The sequence below is a fragment of the Ranitomeya imitator genome, chromosome 2 (assembly GCF_032444005.1).
Source record: "Ranitomeya imitator isolate aRanImi1 chromosome 2, aRanImi1.pri, whole genome shotgun sequence".
NCBI classification, from domain to species: Eukaryota; Metazoa; Chordata; class Amphibia; order Anura; family Dendrobatidae; genus Ranitomeya; species Ranitomeya imitator.
The window spans coordinates 580,948,346-580,967,057 of record NC_091283.1 but is presented as its reverse complement, the minus strand read 5'-3'; the positions used below and the strand labels follow the sequence as shown (position 1 = coordinate 580,967,057).

The following is an 18,712-nucleotide window of genomic DNA, read 5'->3' as shown; positions in this document are numbered from 1 at the left end:
GAGGGAGTCTGCGCGGTAAGTCTGATGCAATGCTGTTGTTCTGGGACCTGTAGTCCCTCAAGAGTTTGTATAGTTATGAAGGGAGACTTACTAGGCTAGTTATGTGAGATGGGCGGGACAAACTAGCCACACATCCACACTCTCACCCAGGGGAGTGGTTAAAAGGTATATAATGTGACCAGGGTGTGGGTCACATGTTCCTGTGTTTGGATCTGAATGGTCCAAGTGCAAGGCCCTGGAAGCCTGTGTTGGAAATCCTAAATAGCACATGGTTGGGCTTTGGCACTGAGTAGCCTGTGTGCTGTAGGTCCTGGACGGTCAGTGTTGGAGGCTCCTGGGAGTGGAGTCGTCCTGGAAGCACTGTGAGACCGTCGACCTGGACAGTCAGTGTTGGAGGCTCCTGGGAGTGGAGTCGTCCTGGAAGCACTGTGAAACTGTCGACCTGGACGGTCAGTGTTGGAGGCTCCTGGGAGTGGAGTCGTCCTGGAAGCACTGTGAGACTGTCGACCTGGACGGTCCTGTTGTGGACCTTGGACTGATGTGGAGTCAACCTGTGCAGCAGGAGCCCACTCTTGAGGTAACCCATGGTGCGGGGAAAAGAACTGTGTGCGCTAACATAGGGCAGTTGCTGAACTGCATAGTCATCTGGTGTCTGGAGAGAGATACCAGTGTGACCACTGAAGGCTATGTAAGGCCGTATGTGATATTCTGATGTGGCCATATAATGAACTGTTCGAGATACGGTTTATGCTGTATTTAATAAACCGAATGTACCATTATGTGTGAAAAAACGTGCCTGTGTGCGTTAATTCCGTGCTAAGCGAGTGTCCCCCAAGACCCGAAGTAAGGGAAACGCTACAAGCACTATATGGGGCAAATATCTTTATGGAGCATCTTTTGGGGCCATAATCAGCATTTGTGCAGCATTATATGGGGCAAACGTGTCTTTGGAGCATCTTATGGGGCCATTATTAACCTTTATGCAGGATTATATGGGACATATTTTAATATTGAACATCTTATGGGGCCATCATGAACTGTATGGAGCATTATGTGGGGCTTCTGATTCAATATGGATATTCAAAAACACTTAACCTACTGATGTCTCAATTAATTTTACTTTTATTGGTATCTATTTTTATTTTTGACATTTACCAGTAGCTGCTGCATTTCCCACCCTAGGCTTATACTCGAGTCATTAAGTTTTCCCAGTTTTTTTGTGGCAAAATCAGGGGGGGTCGGTTTATACTTGAGTATATACGGTATCTCCTATCTCATGGATACAGAATAACTTCTCAATGAGCAGCCAATCTTAGCGTTCAGCTACCTCCGGCAGTTCCTTTAGGAATGAGTGGGGCGACAATATGACCAACCACCTCTCCATTCTGAAGAGCACCTGTTTCTCGGTTCAGTCGAGGTCCCAGTGGCTGGAGTTATCTCCTGTTCCATGTATGAGGGTATAACTTTCAAACTTTAGAGTACCCCTTTAACTGCAGTCATGCCGAAATCCAGTTCTTGGATTTAAAATATTCAGAGGGGTTATACAACGGTGAAAAAATCCCGCATAAAAAAAATATCTTTATCCTTTCATTGGGGGACCCAGGTAACCAGATATCTTTATGTGTAAATCTATGAGACCGATTCATAAGTCAGAAATCTGGCATAAAACTGTGTGCTGTTTGAAGATTTTTTTGCAATTTTCCTTTTATTTATTTCTACCTTTTGGCCAGGTTCACATGACATTTTAGCCACACCTAGTGGCTCTGTGTGGGCTTCTATCTGAAGCGTTGAAAAATTGGGTTCAGGTGTATTTGTCAACAGGACCACTGACTAAAATGAAGTAGACGGAATCACTTTGTGCTGTCTGACATCATTTTTGCCTCTTTTGAAGGGAGCACAAAAGCATAGCACGTTTTTGTGCCCATCTTAGAAAGATATAAAAAATAGTGTATGCATAATGCATAAGATCCAGTCCCCTGTGTATGATATCACTGTGCTGTACATTTGGGACTGGATTTCAAGAAACTAATCAGAATACCAGAGTATGGCACATCATCACTACAGAAAATAATTACTGGACCCGTGATGGGAAATCCAATCACAGTCTGTTTACAAAGGGAAGGTATGCCAGAACATATCTTTTTATGAGGATGAAATTGGGAGTCGTGGGAAATCCCTTGCTATTTGCATATTTTGTTGTATTTCATACTATTGTCTTACTTTTCTACCTATATTCAGTTTTTATTCTGTGTTCTGCAGATTGTCCTGGAGAACAGTAGTAGAGAAGATAAGCACGAATGTCCTTTTGGACGCAGCGCCATAGAACTGACCAAAACGTTATGTGAAATTCTGCAGGTTGGAGAACTACGTAAGTAAAAGACCAATTCTGGAGCATTTTTTCTTACAACTCAGCACTGTCACTTCTCTGGTTAGGACCATTTAGAAGGACTGACTTTGGCCCCTAACAAGCCCCGATCGTCGATATAGAACATGATTGTTTGTACGACTATAATCCTGCTGCAATCTTACTGACCTAAAGAATGCCACGCTGCCATATCATTTTAACTTTATAATGAACGTCGCACAAACAATACCCAAGACAACAATAGTTAAATTGTGCTTATTCTTACTGCTTCCAACTGCTTGGAATTTTTTGCCCACTTTTCTGTATATTACTGTCATATTGTCACATGTATTAACGAGTATTACATCCCCATTAGTTTTCATAGTCCCATTAAACGAGTGCCAATCATCTTCTATATAGACGATCGGGGCTTGTTAATGGCTAAAATCAGTCCTTCTAAATGGTCCCTACCAGAGAAGCAACTGCAGCAAAGAGGGACACAGGACAGGATCTAGACATAATCCATATATACATACAAAGGAAGTAGCTATCATAGATATACATTCAAAGATAGAAGTTGAGCCCATGTTATTAATATATTTACCAAGATGTGAATGACAGGGAAAGGCGTGCAGTACTGCCGGTGACGTGCCCTTCATGCGCTGAAGGAGTGGTATGAAACGCGTGTCGGGGTAAAGGGACACAGGACTGTACTGCACGCCTTTCCCTGTCATTCACGTCTTAGTAAATATATTAAAAGCATGGGCGCAGCCTGTTGTTGTGATTACATTTCTACCTTTGTATGTGCGTGTGGATTATTTATAGATCTTTTCATGTGTCCCTCATTGAGGAGGTACCTAATTTTATCAGGAAATGTTTTAATATATTTCAATTAAAAATGATATTTTATTATTAATTGCGGTTTTTACTCTACGTATATAGCCAGTAACCTTGGGTTGAGTTTTTTTTTTACATTTGCATATTCTATAGGGTGTCTCTATGACCTTTTGGCATAAATATTTGGGCTAATTTTTTATTTCAGAGTGTGTATAGAGCCTGCATGAAAGCTAACTGGCCAAGAGAAAATGAGGAGTAGAACAGGGTCGGAACAATATTAGGAGATTTAATTTGAACCTCAGCTCCAGTAGGGGAACCATGAAAGGGCCTTAGATGGCATGGGAGGGATTTGGAAAATAAGCCGAGACAAGAGGATCGCTGAAAAGGAAAGAGAAAAGCATAAGAAGCCAGAAAAGAAAAGGAAATGTCACCTGGATGAACATGAAAACGCTGGGTGTAGCTATGTGCGACTGCAGCATGGGATGTGGGCCAGGAGCCAGCGGAACACAGCCAGATGTGGGGCGAGGATCTACTCAACTGTCCTGAATAGATTGCATTAGGAAAAAAAAAGTCCTGAAATCCAGATGAGAGTGGATACGGTCAGAACCCTGTCTTTTGTGTGGGGACCACAGAGAGATAATTCCCCTTTCTTTCCCTGTCTAGAGAATATAAGAATTAGCAAAAATTAAAAAAATTCAATAGGCAGAGACCGGTCTGTGCCTCCAGACCTGTATCTGCCTCCTATGTGTAACTAAGCTAAACTGAGTAGCTTGATACCAATAGGTTGGAATAGCCTGCTGAGGATGAACCTGTTTTTTTTTTTTTTTTAGGTTGTAGTTCTTTTGACAGTAGTGTACACCCATTGTTTTTTTGTGATCCCCAATGAAGCAACCGAGAAAAAAAATTGATTTTGTTTCCATTTTCTAAGACCCATAACTTTTTCATTTTTTTTCATCAATGTAGCTGTATGATAGCCGTTTTTTTTTTTACATGGTAAGCTATTGTTTTTATTGTTATCATTTTTGGATGCACACAGCATTTTGATCGCTTTTTATTGCATTTGAGGGGAAAGTGTGGCAACCAAAGGATATGTCGCCATTAAGTTTTTTTGCAGACACACATCATTAAAAAAAATCCAGGCATGTGAACAGCTTACAGACTTTTAAGGGGTACATGTTCTATATGTGAAAATTGCTGAATATGTACTTGAAAAAGGGACGTCTGAATGAGGCCTATGGGAAATATCCTTTTTCTGTATCTAGTCACCTTTATGTTTTTTCTAGTCTTTATAAGCTGAGCAGCTGAATATGGATAGATCGTTGATATGCGTGGATTAGAAAGATACTGACGTGACACTTTACCTCATTTTTTTTATCTTTGTTATGCAGCCAATGAAGGTCGGAATGATTACCACCCCATGTTCTTTACACATGAGAGGGCATTTGAGGAGTTTTTCTGTATCTGCATCCAGTTGCTTAACAAGACATGGAAAGAGATGAGAGCCACCGCGGAGGACTTTAATAAAGTAGGTTGCCCTATGCAGGTCTGTGTTCATATTCCAAGTCATGTTAAAGGGATTGTCCAGTTTAGACACGAAAGTGTGCTGTCAGTGTGCAGACCTGTCAATCCTCACATTGCGCACAGTGTAGTGTCACAGTTCTCTGGCGCCAGGAGCCGACGATTATGTGATCGCTGGTATGCAATATGCATATTCCCGGCTACAATCCGAGTATACATGCACAGCTCGCTCAAAGCAAGTGCCAAACCTGGACAACCACTTTTAAGGCTTATTAATAGGTCAGGGTAGTGAAGTCTAAGTACAACTGGGAAGACAGGTTTCTTACTTTCAGAGGATAGCTCATTTACTTTCTGGAGCATTGCCTGAAGGATTATCTATACCGGCTGGATCTCAGCATGGAGAACCCGTACATTCTGCTAGATATGTAAATGAAATACGAAGCAGGACTTTATAAGACTGTGACCATTTGATGAACAGAAGTCATTTTAGATCAGCCGCAATAATTATATAGTGGTGCTGGTCAGTGTAGCTTCTCTGTGGTGTTACTGTGTATATCACATCACAACTTCATTAAGAGTTTTTTTCGTAACCGTTTAATACCTAACTTGCTGTAAGCGGCTTGTCCGGTCCACTAAAGCTGAAGTAGCGGTACAGTAGCTCCGGTTGAATGTTCTAAAATTTCAATAAACCAATAAGCTAATGCCAGTTTGCCTCCTTAGAAATCTTTGTCCTATTTCAAATTGTCTATTTCATTGTCCTTCCCCTGGTATTTTAATGGCTGAACTTATGCCCCCATACAGCAGCCTTGGTTAAGGCTTTCAAAAATTGTCTGATTTTCCTCCACTATTTTTCAGGTGATGCAGGTAGTGAGGGAGCAGATAACCCGTGCTTTGCCCTCAAAACCCAACTCTTTGGAGCAACTGAAAAACAAGCTTCGTGGTTTGAGTTACACTGAAATTCTTCGCCTGCGCCAGTCTGAGCGACTGAGCCAGGATGACTTCCAGTCTCCACCCATCGTGTGAGTAACCGATTTACTTCTGCTGCTCTGTCCTCATGACATTTCATAGGTATTAAATCTTATTGGCAGATCATGGAATATTGGGGCTTGTCAGCTCTGAAGCCTGTTGAATTGGACTGTATTATAGTCTTTAATGGGGTTGTCTAGTACCCCTCTCTTCTTTATCGGAAGGCGATGATGCTGCGTCTGCTCATACCTATAAGGAAACATGTGCCTGATTGTACATTCGTCCTGGCAGGGTTATGCAGGTGTGACTTTCCATGAGTATTCCACTCTCCTCCCAATGCCGAATGCTAGACAACCCCTATAACTCATGCACAGTGCAGGAAATGTAAAGCAACATATTTACAGAGTTTCTCAAGGATGGGATCCAAATGTCTTTTTTCTCATTTAGTGAGTTACGGGAGAAAATCCAACCAGAAATTTTGGAATTAATCAAACAGCAGCGACTGAACCGTTTATGTGAAGGAAGCAGCTTCCGCAAAGTAGGCAACCGCCGGAGGCAAGGTAATAGGAAATGTCAAATCCAGATTTATTAACTCCATATTTGACAGGGTTTGGGGGGGCTATTGGCTAATGACTACTTTTGTTACAGAGAGGTTTTGGTTCTGCCGTTTGGCCTTAAATCATAAGGTTCTGCACTACGGAGACTTAGAGGAGAATGCACAAGGAGAGGTGCCATATGAATCTCTGCAGGAGAAGAGTAAGACCACGGAATGGCTGGTTTGCTTAGATCAGAAGTGTTCATCATATTCTCACTAAAATCGTTTTCCTTGCAGTCCCAGTTGCTGATATTAAGGCTGTGCTCACAGGAAAGGACTGCCCGCACATGAAGGAAAAGAGTGCCCTGAAGCAGAATAAGGTGGCTGCTGCTGTATATTTATATATTTGGACTTTCTTGCTATACGCCAAGTTCTCACACACATTTTTGCAACATCACTTTATTCCCTTTTTGTAGGAGGTGTTGGAATTGGCTTTCTCCATCGTGTACGATCCAGACGAGACCTTAAACTTCATTGCACCAAATAAATATGAGGTAAGTGGTTGTGTCTTGGCTCTTCAATTAAAGAGATTTATCCACGATATTCATGTAAAAAACGTCTGATTGGCATCTAGCCTATGGAAAATGGTGGTCCCCTGGCTTGCTCCGCTGCTGGTATAGGAGGTCTAGAACATGTGTGACTGTCATTTCATCATATATGCTTGGCTGTTTCACTAACTTCTATAGACATGTTGAGCGCTGAGCACGTTTGTCTACCTTTCTCTTTAGTCCTCTCTGTAGACAGAGACTGGAGGTTATCTTGGCTTGAAAAATAGGAGTCTGGAAATCCGTTTTCCCAATAATTAGCCTGCCTTTTTTAAACCCATTTTTAGAATTGTTTTGTGACAAAATATGTGACCTTTCAACTCTCGTTCTCACTAGTACTGCATCTGGATTGATGGAGTGAATGCTCTCCTGGGCAGAGAGATGAGCAGTGAGCTGACCCGCAGTGACATGGACACTTTGCTGAGTATGGAGATGAAACTGCGTTTGCTGGATCTGGAGAACATACAGATTCCTGAGGTGCCTCCTCCAATCCCCAAAGAGCCCAGCAGTTATGACTTTGTCTACCACTATGGCTGATCTGGACCACAGCATGGAGGACGTCCACACCCATGTAGGGAGACACCTCTCATTAACAAGCTGTGTAACACACCAGGTCTGCCCTGAGGGAGGGGGGCTTATGTATTACAGATCCATGCCCACCACCCAGCTACAGGCCCAGTCCTCAGAAGAGCTCCCATTGGACAGATATCTGCAGAAGAGCAGTGAGGGTCTTCCATGAAATTCTGGGTTACAGTTCCCAACTACCAGCTGCCCTGTTTCTCCAGCTCCATTTTCTACTAGGTACTGAAGGATGCTGCTTATTCTATGGTCAGTAGTTCTGTAGGGTCCAAATCGGTTCAGTTCCATATTTGCCTTAATATTAGAGATTGCTTATCCAATCAGATTGCTGCTCCCTATCATCCCCTCCATAATGGAGTGTGGCACAATCACAGGCATTTGTGCACAATGCGCTACGTCAAAGCACAATCGGTTCTCCTCTTTCATTTTGCCAGTGAGGCATTTTCTGTCTTGTACCAGGATTTCAGCGAGCCTTTCATTTTATTGTCATACCTTCTTCTTTCTTAAGAAGTTGGTGCAAACATGGAGGACTTTTTCATTTCTGTACAAAAGTCTTCTTCACGAGGTACGAATCTCATCCCATAAACCTGTAAATGACCAATGGGATGGTGAATGTGAATGTTTCAGGATATGTCAAGGTACAGGTGGCTGACATCCAAAATAATATGTAATGTAAGGTTACTAATAAATCATTGACTGACATGTGAGTCTCCATGTTATTGGTGCTCTGTAAGTCCATCAGAAGTTAACCTCCAGGTTATTCCCAGTTATGTCAGCACCACTGTATAGAAATAAGAAGATATAGATTGCGTTAAGAATATGTATTCACAACATGCCAGTATATACAGTACAGACCAAACGTTTGGACACACCTTCTCATTTAAAGATTTTTCTGTATTTTCATGACTATGAAAATTGTACATTCACACTGAAGGCATCAAAACTATGAATTAACACATGTGGAATTATAAACTTAACAAAAAAGTGTGAAACAACTGAAATTATGTCTTATATTCTAGGTTCTTCAAAGTAGCCACCTTTTGCTTTGATGACTGCTTTGCACACTCTTGGCATTCTCTTGATGAGCTTCAAGAGGTAGTCATCGGGAATGGTCTTCCAACAATCTTGAAGGAGTTCCCAGAGATGCTTTGCACTTGTTGGCCCTTGTGCCTTCACTCTGTGGTCCAGCTCACCCCAAACAATCTCGATTGGGTTCAGGTCTGGTGACTGTGGAGGCCAGGTCATCTGGCGTAGCATCCCATCACTCTCCTTCTTGGTCAAATAGCCCTTACACAGCCTGGAGGTGTGTTTGGGGTCATTGTCCTGTTGAAAAATATATGAAGGTCCAACTAAATGCAAACCGGATGGAATAGCATGCCACTGCAAGATGCTGTGGTAGTCATGCTGGTTCAGTATGCCTTCAATCTTGAATAAATCCCCAACAGTGTCACCAGCAAAGCACCCCCACACCATCACACCTCCTCCTCCATGCTTCACGGTGGGAACCAGGCATGTAGAGTCCATTAGTTCACCTTTTCTGCATCGCACAAAGACACGGTGGTTGGAACCAAAGATCTCAAATTTGGACTCATCAGACCAAAGCACAGAATTCCACTGGTCTAATGTTCATTCCTTGTGTTCTTTAGCCCAAACAAGTCTCTTCTGCTTGTTGCCTGTCCTTTGCAGTGGTTTTTCTAGCAGTTATTTTACCATGACGGCCTGCTGCACAAAGTCTCCTCTTAACAGTTGTTGTAGAGATGTGTCTGCTGCTAGAACTCTGTGGCATTGACCTGGTCTCTAATCTGAGCTGCTGTTAACCTGCGATTTCTGAGGCTGGTGACTCGGATAAACTTATCCTCAGAAGCAGAGGTGACTCTTGGTCTTCCTTCCCTTGGGCGGTCCTCATGTGAGCCAGTTTCTTTGTAGCGCTTGATGGTTTTTGCCACTGCACTTGGGGACACTTTCAAAGTTTGCCCAATATTTCGGACTGACTGACCTTTGTTTCTTAAAGTAATGATGGCCACTCGTTTTCCTTTACTTAGCTGTTTTTTTCTTGCCTTAATATAAATTTTAACAGTCTATTCAGTAGGACTATCAGCTGTGTAACCACCAGACTTCTGCACAACACAGCTGATGGTCCCAACACCATTTATAAGGCAAGAAATCCCACTTATTAAACCTGACAGGGCACACCTGTGAAGTGAAAACCATTCCCGGTGACTACCTCTTGAAGCTCATCAAGAGAATGCCAAGAGTGTGCAAAGCAATCATCAAAGCAAAATGTGGCTACTTTGAAGAACATAGAATATAAGACATAATTTCAGTTGTTTCACACTTTTTTGTTAAGTATATAATTTCACATGTGTTAATTCATAGTTTTGATGCCTTCAGTGTGAATGTACAATTTTCATAGTCATGAAAATGCAGAAAAATCTTTAAATGAGAAGGTGTGTCCAAACTTTTGGTCTGTACTGTAAGTATTGTGGGTGGTAGATGCATGTATTTTCTAATGAAGCTGGAAAAGATATACAGTAAAATTTCTATTATTTCTCCATTGACTATGTGCTGCCAAGAACAATGATTTGTGAGCAGATGTAAAAATAAGTGCATTTTGCTCGTTCATCAGGTGTCTGGCAGCCTGTTTACACAGCCCAATTGTCAGGAAATTAGTGATTCTAGAAACCCTGATACTCGTACAGTGTAAATTCAGCCTGTGGGCTCATTCACACAATTGATTTTTCCACTACTAGAAAAACGGACCGATGAATCTGATGAGAGTATGGTATTGGTGTCATCAGGTTTTTCTTGTATGTGGAAAAAAAAATCTCCACCTTCTCCATTCTGACAGTCCGAGAAAATCAGACCACACTCTGATGTCATCCAGTTGCTTTCCGATTTTTCACAGACCCATTGATTTCCATTGCCATTTATGATCCAACCCTTGGGTCAAAATCAGACCTGTCTCTGTGATTTTTTTTTTACAGACTGATCGGTTCTCAAAAAAATCAGACATGTGAACGGCCCCATAGACGATCACAGGTACAAGTGCTATCCGTGAAAAACCCAGATAGCACTGGTATGTGAAAATCAGACTTGTGAATCAGCCCTGTCAGCTGAGGAGGAATTAGAGGGGGTTAAACAGAAATGTTTGGAGTAATCCAATTGGTCACTGGATATCATCATAGATGGCCATTTGGACCCATTCCAATACTTTGTCTAGTAAGGTCATGGTTCTGTCTAATTGATTATTTTTGTTTGCAAAATTGGTACCAGCAAATTGAAACTTCAGAGGAGCTGCAGGAACAGCATTTAATGGTACAACATAATACATTTCTCCAAATTTAACAAAAAATTCAATCAAGTGTTCATTTACACTTCTCATTCCAATGTTTTTTATGTGTGTGTTCTATTTGTGTTTTTCACAGAACATTTACTCATTATTATGCATGTAGCTGTTCTTATGACTGTGTTAAAAAAACAAACAAACATGGAGACATGTCTGCTTTTGACCTGGGCCACTGATCAAAATGTCCCATATACAGTATGTTTGAGTCCTTGAAAAGTCATGGACAGCACATGAATGGCATCAGTGTGCAATCTGTGCGCTATCCAGATTTATCAATACAGTGAATATGGCAAGCTTTGTATTTTATTTTTAAAATCATATAAGAAGATCACTGATGATAAAAACTGACGCTGATGAAACTCTGATCCGAAACACTGATGAAAACTCTGGACAATTTCTTTTGCTTACCATAAAAATCACTGACGTTTGGTTGAGTCCTGACATTGAGCCCGATATCAATGATGGCTGAAGTGCAAGTGAAGCAGATATGTGCTACTTCCTATATTTAGTGTCTTGTGTCCCTAACTTTAACACCTTCACTCCACAGCCCTTTTTCGTTTTTGCGTTTGTTTTTCGCTCTCTTTTTCCCAGAACCTTAACGTTTTTATTTTTCCGCAAAAAAAAAATGCAATTCCACAACTGTTTTTTTTTATTTTGTTTTACCATGTTCATCAAATGCTAAAACCGACCTGCCATTAGGATTCTCCAGGTTATTACGAGTTCATAAACACCAAACATATCTAGGTTCTTTTTTTATTTAAGTGGTAAAAAAAAAATCCACAATTTGTTTTAAAAACAAAATCCAAAATTTGTTTTAAAAAAAATTGCATAATTTTCCGAGACCCGTAGCACCTCCATTTTTTGTAATCTGGGGCTGGGTGAGGTCTTATTTTTTGCATGCAGAGCTGACGTTTTTAATGATGCTATTTTGGTGTGGATAGGATCTTTTGATCACCCGTTATTGCATTTCAATGCCATTTTGTGACCAAAAAAAGGTAATGCTGGCGTTTTTACTTTTTTTTTTTCGCTATGCCGTTTACCGATTGGATTAATCTAATATATAAAGCTGAATGTGTGTGTGTGTGTGTGTGTGTGTGTCCGGGATTGGCATCTGCACCGTTACAGCATGCATATTCTAGAATACCCGATGCGTTAGAATCGGGCCACAATCTAGTATACTATATACAGGAGGAGATGACACACAGATATATACTATATACAGGGGAGATGACACACAGGTATATACTATATACAGGAGGAGATGACATACAGGTATATACTATATACAGGAGGAGATGACACAGCAGGTATATACTATATACGGGGGAGATGACAGGTATATACTATATACAGGAGATGACATACAGGTGTATACTATATATAAGGGAGATGACAAACATGTATATACTGAGGTGAAAATGAGAGGTGTGAGGTGAAAATGAAAAGGTGTGAGGGAAAATAGTGGAGTGATCGGAAAATGACAGATGTGAGGTCAAAATGACAAGTGTTCGGGGGGAATGAGGTGTGAGGGGGAAAATGAGAGGTGTGAGGGGGAAAATGAGAGATGTGAGAGAGAAAATGAGAGATGTGAGACGTAAAATGAAAGATGTGATGGGGAAAATGAGAGGCGTGATGGGAAAATAAGAGAAGTGAGGTGCTATAACTAACCACAGATATTTACTATGCCCAAGCAACGCCGGGCTCTTCAGCTAGTATAGAATAAACCTGGCACTCAACTTTGTAATGAAGAAGATATATTTAATGCAGTCCAGAAAGTAGTACACAAAACGTTTCGGTCAAATTTGCCTTCATCAGTTACCAACTGCTGAGTGAATGGTGGATAGAAGAGATGGTAAACTGTACCAAGGCGCGTAAGTATCTTCTTAAAGTGTATAATTGATACACCAGGGTATTGCCGGTGCTATACAGTATCTTACAACCGTGTGCACGCATATCCTCCCGTGACGCGGCATCCACCGCTGGTTCATACGGGAGGATACAGTTTACCATCTCCTCTATCCACCATTCACTCAGCAGTCGGTAACTGATGAAGGTTAATTTGACCAAAACGTTTTGTGTACTACTTTCTGGACTGCATTAAATAAATCTTCATCACAAAGTTGAGTGTCAGGTTTATTCTATATTCGTGTATGGTGTTAGAACCTACTTTGGCAGCTATCTCAGTAGTGCTCACGGTGTTTCTTCAATACCGATCAGATTAATTATTTTTATATCTCGATAGATCAGGCGATTCTGAACACGACGATACCAATTATGTGTACCGTATATACTCGTGTATAAGTCGACCCAAGCTGAGGCTCCTACTTTTGCTTTGAAAAACTGGGGGAAAACTTATTGACTCAAGTATAAGCCGGGTATGCATTCTCCCCTAAATAATCCCTATTCTGGTATGCATGGCTCCTTATTCCCATCCTTGTATGCTTGGCTCCTTATTCCGATCCTTGAATGCGTGGCTCCTTATTCCGATCCTTGTATGCTTGGCGCCTTATTCCGATCCTTGTATGCGTGGCTCCTTATTCCCATCCTTGTATGCATGGCTCCTTTATCCCTATCCTTGTAAACGTGTCTCCTTATTCCCGTCCTTGTATGCGTGGCTCCTTATTCCCATCCTTGCCTGCATGGTTCCTCATCCCCATCCTTGTTTGTATGGACCCCCATGAGAAAAGCATTAAAAAAAATAAAAAGTTCTACTTACCTTCCCTGCGCACCCTCGCAGCATCTGGTTCCGGCTTACAGCAGCTCTTCCGTCCGGGCGATCATATGTCCACGCTCATTGTTATTCACCTCTCTCCAGCCTATGGGAGTGGAGAGAGGTGAATATTCATTACCTTAATTAGCAGGCACCTGTTAGAGCCCGCCACCTCTGGAAGCCGACGGCTGTAACTGTGCGTGTGCTATAAGAGAAGTGAATATTCATTGCCAGTGCAGTGAATATTCATTTCTCTTTAGCAGTGGGCACCGGCTTTAGCTGCAGCTCCCAGTTCCTGCCTCCTGTGATCCGTTGCTCCACAATATACAGTATTTTTTTTTTGTTTTTAATTGTTTTAGTTTGAATGGGACGAAAGGGGGTGATTTGAACATTTTTTTTTTTTTTACTTTTCACTTGTTTCAATAGTCTCCATGGGAGACTAGAAGCTGCAATAATCCGATCGCCTCTGCTACACACAGGCGATGACCAAATTGCTTGTGTGTAGCAGAAATGTTCACTTTCTATGTGCGCCGACCGCTGGGCGGTGCTCATACCAAGGCAATCTGGCAATGCCAACCACAGGGGTCTGCTGCAGACCCCTGGTTGTAATGCCAAACCATTACTGACCCGCGGTCATGTGACACAGGCATCAATGGGCAGGATTAGTGACGCACTTCCAGGTCGATCACATTAGGTCAATCTCTGACAGCGGCATTTAACAGGTTAAAAGACGAGGGTGGATCGCAATTCCACCCGCGGCTGTTAGGGGCAGACGCCAGTTGTTCATAACAGCTGACATGTGCCGGGAAAAATGTTGGCTCAGAGCCTACGCCTACAACAAAGGGAGAGACATGACATGTCCAGGGGTTAATGTCTGTACTGTGGCTATTCTTATGCAGAATAAACTTCCATGTGAATTTGCCAGATGAGGTCTAAAAAGCCACTACCCCTCACATCCGTGTTTCACGTTCCGTAGATTCACAGACCGACTGTGAGTCTCCCAACCTAAACTCAACAGCCTCCTGAGACTTGCAGCCAATCTATGCAACCGAGGACCCGATTGTGTTAATCTGCCTTATTCCTTAGCTTTAGGCTATGTTCACACTTTGCGGATTTTGCTGCGGATCCGCAGCGGATTTGACCGCTGCGGATCCGCAGCAGTTTCCCATGAGTTTACAGTACAATGTAAACCTATGGGAAACAAAAAACGCTGTGCACATGCTGCGGAAAACACAGCGCGGAAACGCTGCGGATTACATTCTGCAGCATGTCACTTCTTTTCTGCGGATTTTCACCTGCTCCAATAGGAAACTGCAGATGAAAATCCGCAGAAGAAACCGCAGTAAAAACCGCGATAAATCCGCAGTAAAAACCGCGACGGGTTTTCACTGCGGATTTTGGAATTCTGCTGCGGAAAAATCCGCAGTGGAATCCGCAAAGTGTGAACATAGCCTTACTGGTACTTATTTTCTTCAGGTAGGTTGAATGCTTGGGGTATGTGCACACTACAGTGGAGAGAATAAGTATTTGATACACTGCCCATTCTTTAAGTTTTCACACACTGCAACAGGGATTTTGGCCCACTCCTCCCTTACAGATCTTCTCCAGATCTTTCAGTTTTCGGGGCTGTACAACATTGAGTTTCATTTCCCTCCAAAGATTTTCTATTGGGTTCAGGTCTGGAAACTGGCTAGGCCTCTCCAGGACCTTGAAATGCTTCTTACAGAGCCACTTCTTAGTTGTCCTGCCTGTGTGTTTCAGGTCATAGTCATGCTGGAATACCCAGCCACGACCCATCTTCAATGCTCTTACTGAGGGAAGGTGGTTGTTGGCCAAAATCTTGCAATACATGACCCCATCCATCCTCCCTTCAATACGGTGCAGTCGTCCTGTCCCCTTTGCATAAAAGCACCCCCAAAGTATGAGATTTACCCCACTATTCTTCACGGTTGGGACAGTGTTCTTGGGATTTACTCATCAGTCTTCCTCCAAACACGGCGAGTGGAGTTGATAATAAAAAATTTCTCTTTTAGTCTCATTATGACCTTCTCCCATGCCTTCTCTGGATCATGCAGATGGTCATTGGCAAACTTCAAGTGAGCCTAGACCTGTGCTGGCGTGAGCAGGGGACATTGTGTGCCCTGCCTGATTTTAATCCATGACAGCGTAGTGTGTTGCTAACGTTAATGTTTCAGACTGTGGTCCCAGTTATCTTCAGGTCATTAATCCTGTTTATTACTAGGCTGATGATTCCTGACCTTTTTCAGAATCATCCTTACCCCACAAGGCGAGATCCTGCATGGAGCCAAAGATCGAGGAAGATTGACAGTCTTCTTGTGTATCTTTCATTTTCTAGTAATTGCACAAACAGCCTTCTCACCAAGCTGCTTGTCTTTTGTGTTGTAGCCTATCCCAGCCTTTTGCAGGTCTACAATTTTGTTCCAAGTGTCTTTTATACAGGTAACGAGTTCAAACAGATGCAATTAATACAGGTAATGAGTGCAGAGGAGGCGGCCTTCTTAAAGAAATACTAACAGGTCTGTGACAATTCTTGCTGGTTGGTAGGTGATCTAATACTTATTTAATGCAATAAAATGTAATTTTATTATTTAAAAATCATACAATGTGATTTTCTGTTTTTTTTTATTTTTAGATTCTGTCTCTCACAGTTGGTGTGTACCGATGGTAAAAATTACAGGCATCTCCATTTTTTGTAGGTGGGAAAACTTGCAAATTCAGCAGTGTATCAGATACTTCTTTTCCCCACTGTACATAAAACTAAGATGAAAAAAAAATCAGAATTACAAAATAAAGAGACACGGTAAAATGACGTGATTGATCTAGGTCTATATAATTCAAACTGTGCATCTTCTTGCCAAAAAGTGGCAGCAATAATGTGGAACAGAATTTCACAGAATAAACATACACATAGATGTCTCAAGGCAGTAGATAAAAAAAGCCAAACATATAAAAAAAAGCCAAACAATGAGACAGCAAATACAGATAAGCTTAAAATGACAAGTTGAAATATAGTATACTGTATATACTAATGAAGGAACGTATCAACCTGGGGCAAGTAGAGTATAGACCCCAACGCACGTTTTGCATCAGCTTCTTTGGAAAGTGACACATCAGTAATTAAAATAATTTCTAATTATTTTTGTTTTTGAATTCACATTGAATTCCATTGTTTATTGGATTTACCGTATTTTCTGGTGTATAAGATGAATGGGCATATAAGACTACCCCCAACTTTTCCATATAAAATATGGAGTTTGGGATATACTCGCCGTATAAGACGGGGGTTATCTTATATGCCCAGTCATCTTATATGGCGTGTGCGGTGCGGATGGTTCCCAGGGTCTGGAGGAGAGGAGACCCTCCTTCAGGCCCTGGGATCCATATTCATGTAAAAAAAAGAATAAAAATAAAAAATATGGGATATACTTGCCCTCCGACGGTCCGCAGCTCTCAAGGAGGGAAGCGGCGGCCTCCGTTCCTAGGGATGCATTGAGCGAAGGACCTTCGATGACATCACGTGACCGTGATGTCATCGAAGGTCCTTCGGTCAATGCATCCTTAGGAACGGAGGCCGCCGCTTGCACCGCTGAGAGCCGCGGGCCGTCGGAGGGTAAGTATATCCCGTATTTTTTTTTATTCTTTTTTTTTTTTTTTTTACATGAATATGGATCCCAGGGCCTGAAGGAGAGTCTCCTCCAGATCATGGGAACCATACAGGACCTCTCCCTGCACACGCCGTACCCGGCATATAAGACGACCCCCGACTTTTGAGATTTTTTTTCAGGGGTTAAAAAGTCGTCTTACGCCGGAAAATACGGTATATAGTTGTTGGGAGTATCCCCTTTAGTTTTTGGCCCTTTTCTTTTTGGGTATTTATAAGTTTCTTCCTCGACTAACCTGCCTAAGACCAAATTCATATGAACGGTTTTTCTGTCCTCATGCTGTACAGTTTGGTAAACAGACTGATATTAGGGTGCAGCCACATGGCCATTTAAACTGGACCGAGATCGGAACACAATGCTCTGACTGTCCGGCGGCTCTCCTAACCCGAATGTGTCAGCTGCATAGGAATACATAAAACTGTCACACTTTTATCAGGAGAACCTCTGGCCAGTCCATGCACTGCGTTCCGATCTTGGTCCTATTTAAATGTCCGTCTGACTTCCCCCCCCTCAGCCTAAGTGCTTGAGCACAAGGGGTATTCTACACATGAACCTCAGGTCCATGTGTAGGCAGCTCCTGCACCTGTCCGATTAGTGGACGAGCGCAAGCAGCCTCACACCGAGCCAATCATTAGAAACCTGATAACCTCCAAGGACAATTGATGTCTCAGGATCAAGAAGTGTACAGAAATGTATTAAGTATTGTCACGAATCACTGTGAGGATATCTTTACCATCCCCACCGCTCACACTAATAAGTCATGAACTTGGTTTGTTTGATTGCCCAGTTCTTTTCTGAAGGCGATTTATCTATATCTCACTTCCCAAGTTCCGGTTTGGAACTTGCAGCTCTCGGGCACCCCCCTTACCCTCAGGTCAGACAGGGTACTGCTCCTAGGATAATTATTCGCCAGAAAGGCTGCCTTACTTTGTACTGGCTAATGGGCACACTGCAGCGAGGGTGATAAAACTACTCCCACTCAGGCGGGAACAACAATAATCAACACCGTCCGTCGCTACCAGGTTTCCCAAACGCGCAGGACAAATCAGCTGACACCAGCTCTGATTTCTTAATTAATAACTGGCCCGGAGCCAACCCAAATTAGCGATTTTCACTTCAGAGGACGTGACAGTACGTTATAGAGCAAGGAGAAACAAAGCTAGTAATTTTATATATTTTACTCCAAAAGGTAGGCAGTGTTTTACAAAAGGGTAAAAAGATATTATAAAAGAAGCCAAGTATCGTATGTACAAGCAATTACAAATAAACAGGGATTAACGGAAGAAATCAACTTACAGTTCTTTCATGTCATTCAATGGTACGCCATGTGGCGGCTGGGGGGAAGGGGAACTTCCTCAAAATCTTCAGGTCAAATTGCACCGCCTGTCGTAGCTGAATCCCTCGGCAAAAGACCCCGAATGACCTCATGGGGTGGGCAGAGCTATACTCCTCTTTCTTGAGTATATGAAAAACCATCATCCTGCATATCTCGGTGTATGGACCTCGTAGAAAGACGACACCCGTGTCGTTATGCTCAGCGTGACACAGGGGTTCGTTTAAGTATAGACATGGGGTAGCTGGGTGACCAA

At 42.3% G+C, this 18,712-nt stretch overlaps 1 protein-coding gene across 4 annotated transcripts in view; it reads left to right on the top strand.

The window, feature by feature from the left end:
• The window catches only part of ELMO2 (engulfment and cell motility 2), a 50,648-nt gene extending 42,562 nt beyond the window's left edge, over positions 1-8,086 (top strand). For all 4 annotated transcript variants that reach the window (XM_069752239.1, XM_069752237.1, XM_069752238.1 and 1 more), the window contains 8 exons: positions 2,260-2,368; positions 4,570-4,706; positions 5,555-5,718; positions 6,113-6,225; positions 6,314-6,421; positions 6,498-6,580; positions 6,677-6,754; positions 7,142-8,086. In XM_069752239.1, the coding sequence (XP_069608340.1) occupies positions 2,260-2,368; positions 4,570-4,706; positions 5,555-5,718; positions 6,113-6,225; positions 6,314-6,421; positions 6,498-6,580; positions 6,677-6,754; positions 7,142-7,342 (993 nt within the window). In that variant the 3' untranslated portion in view covers positions 7,343-8,086. The remainder of the gene's footprint in view (positions 1-2,259; positions 2,369-4,569; positions 4,707-5,554; positions 5,719-6,112; positions 6,226-6,313; positions 6,422-6,497; positions 6,581-6,676; positions 6,755-7,141) is intronic.
• Positions 8,087-18,712: the final 10,626 nt, after the last annotated feature.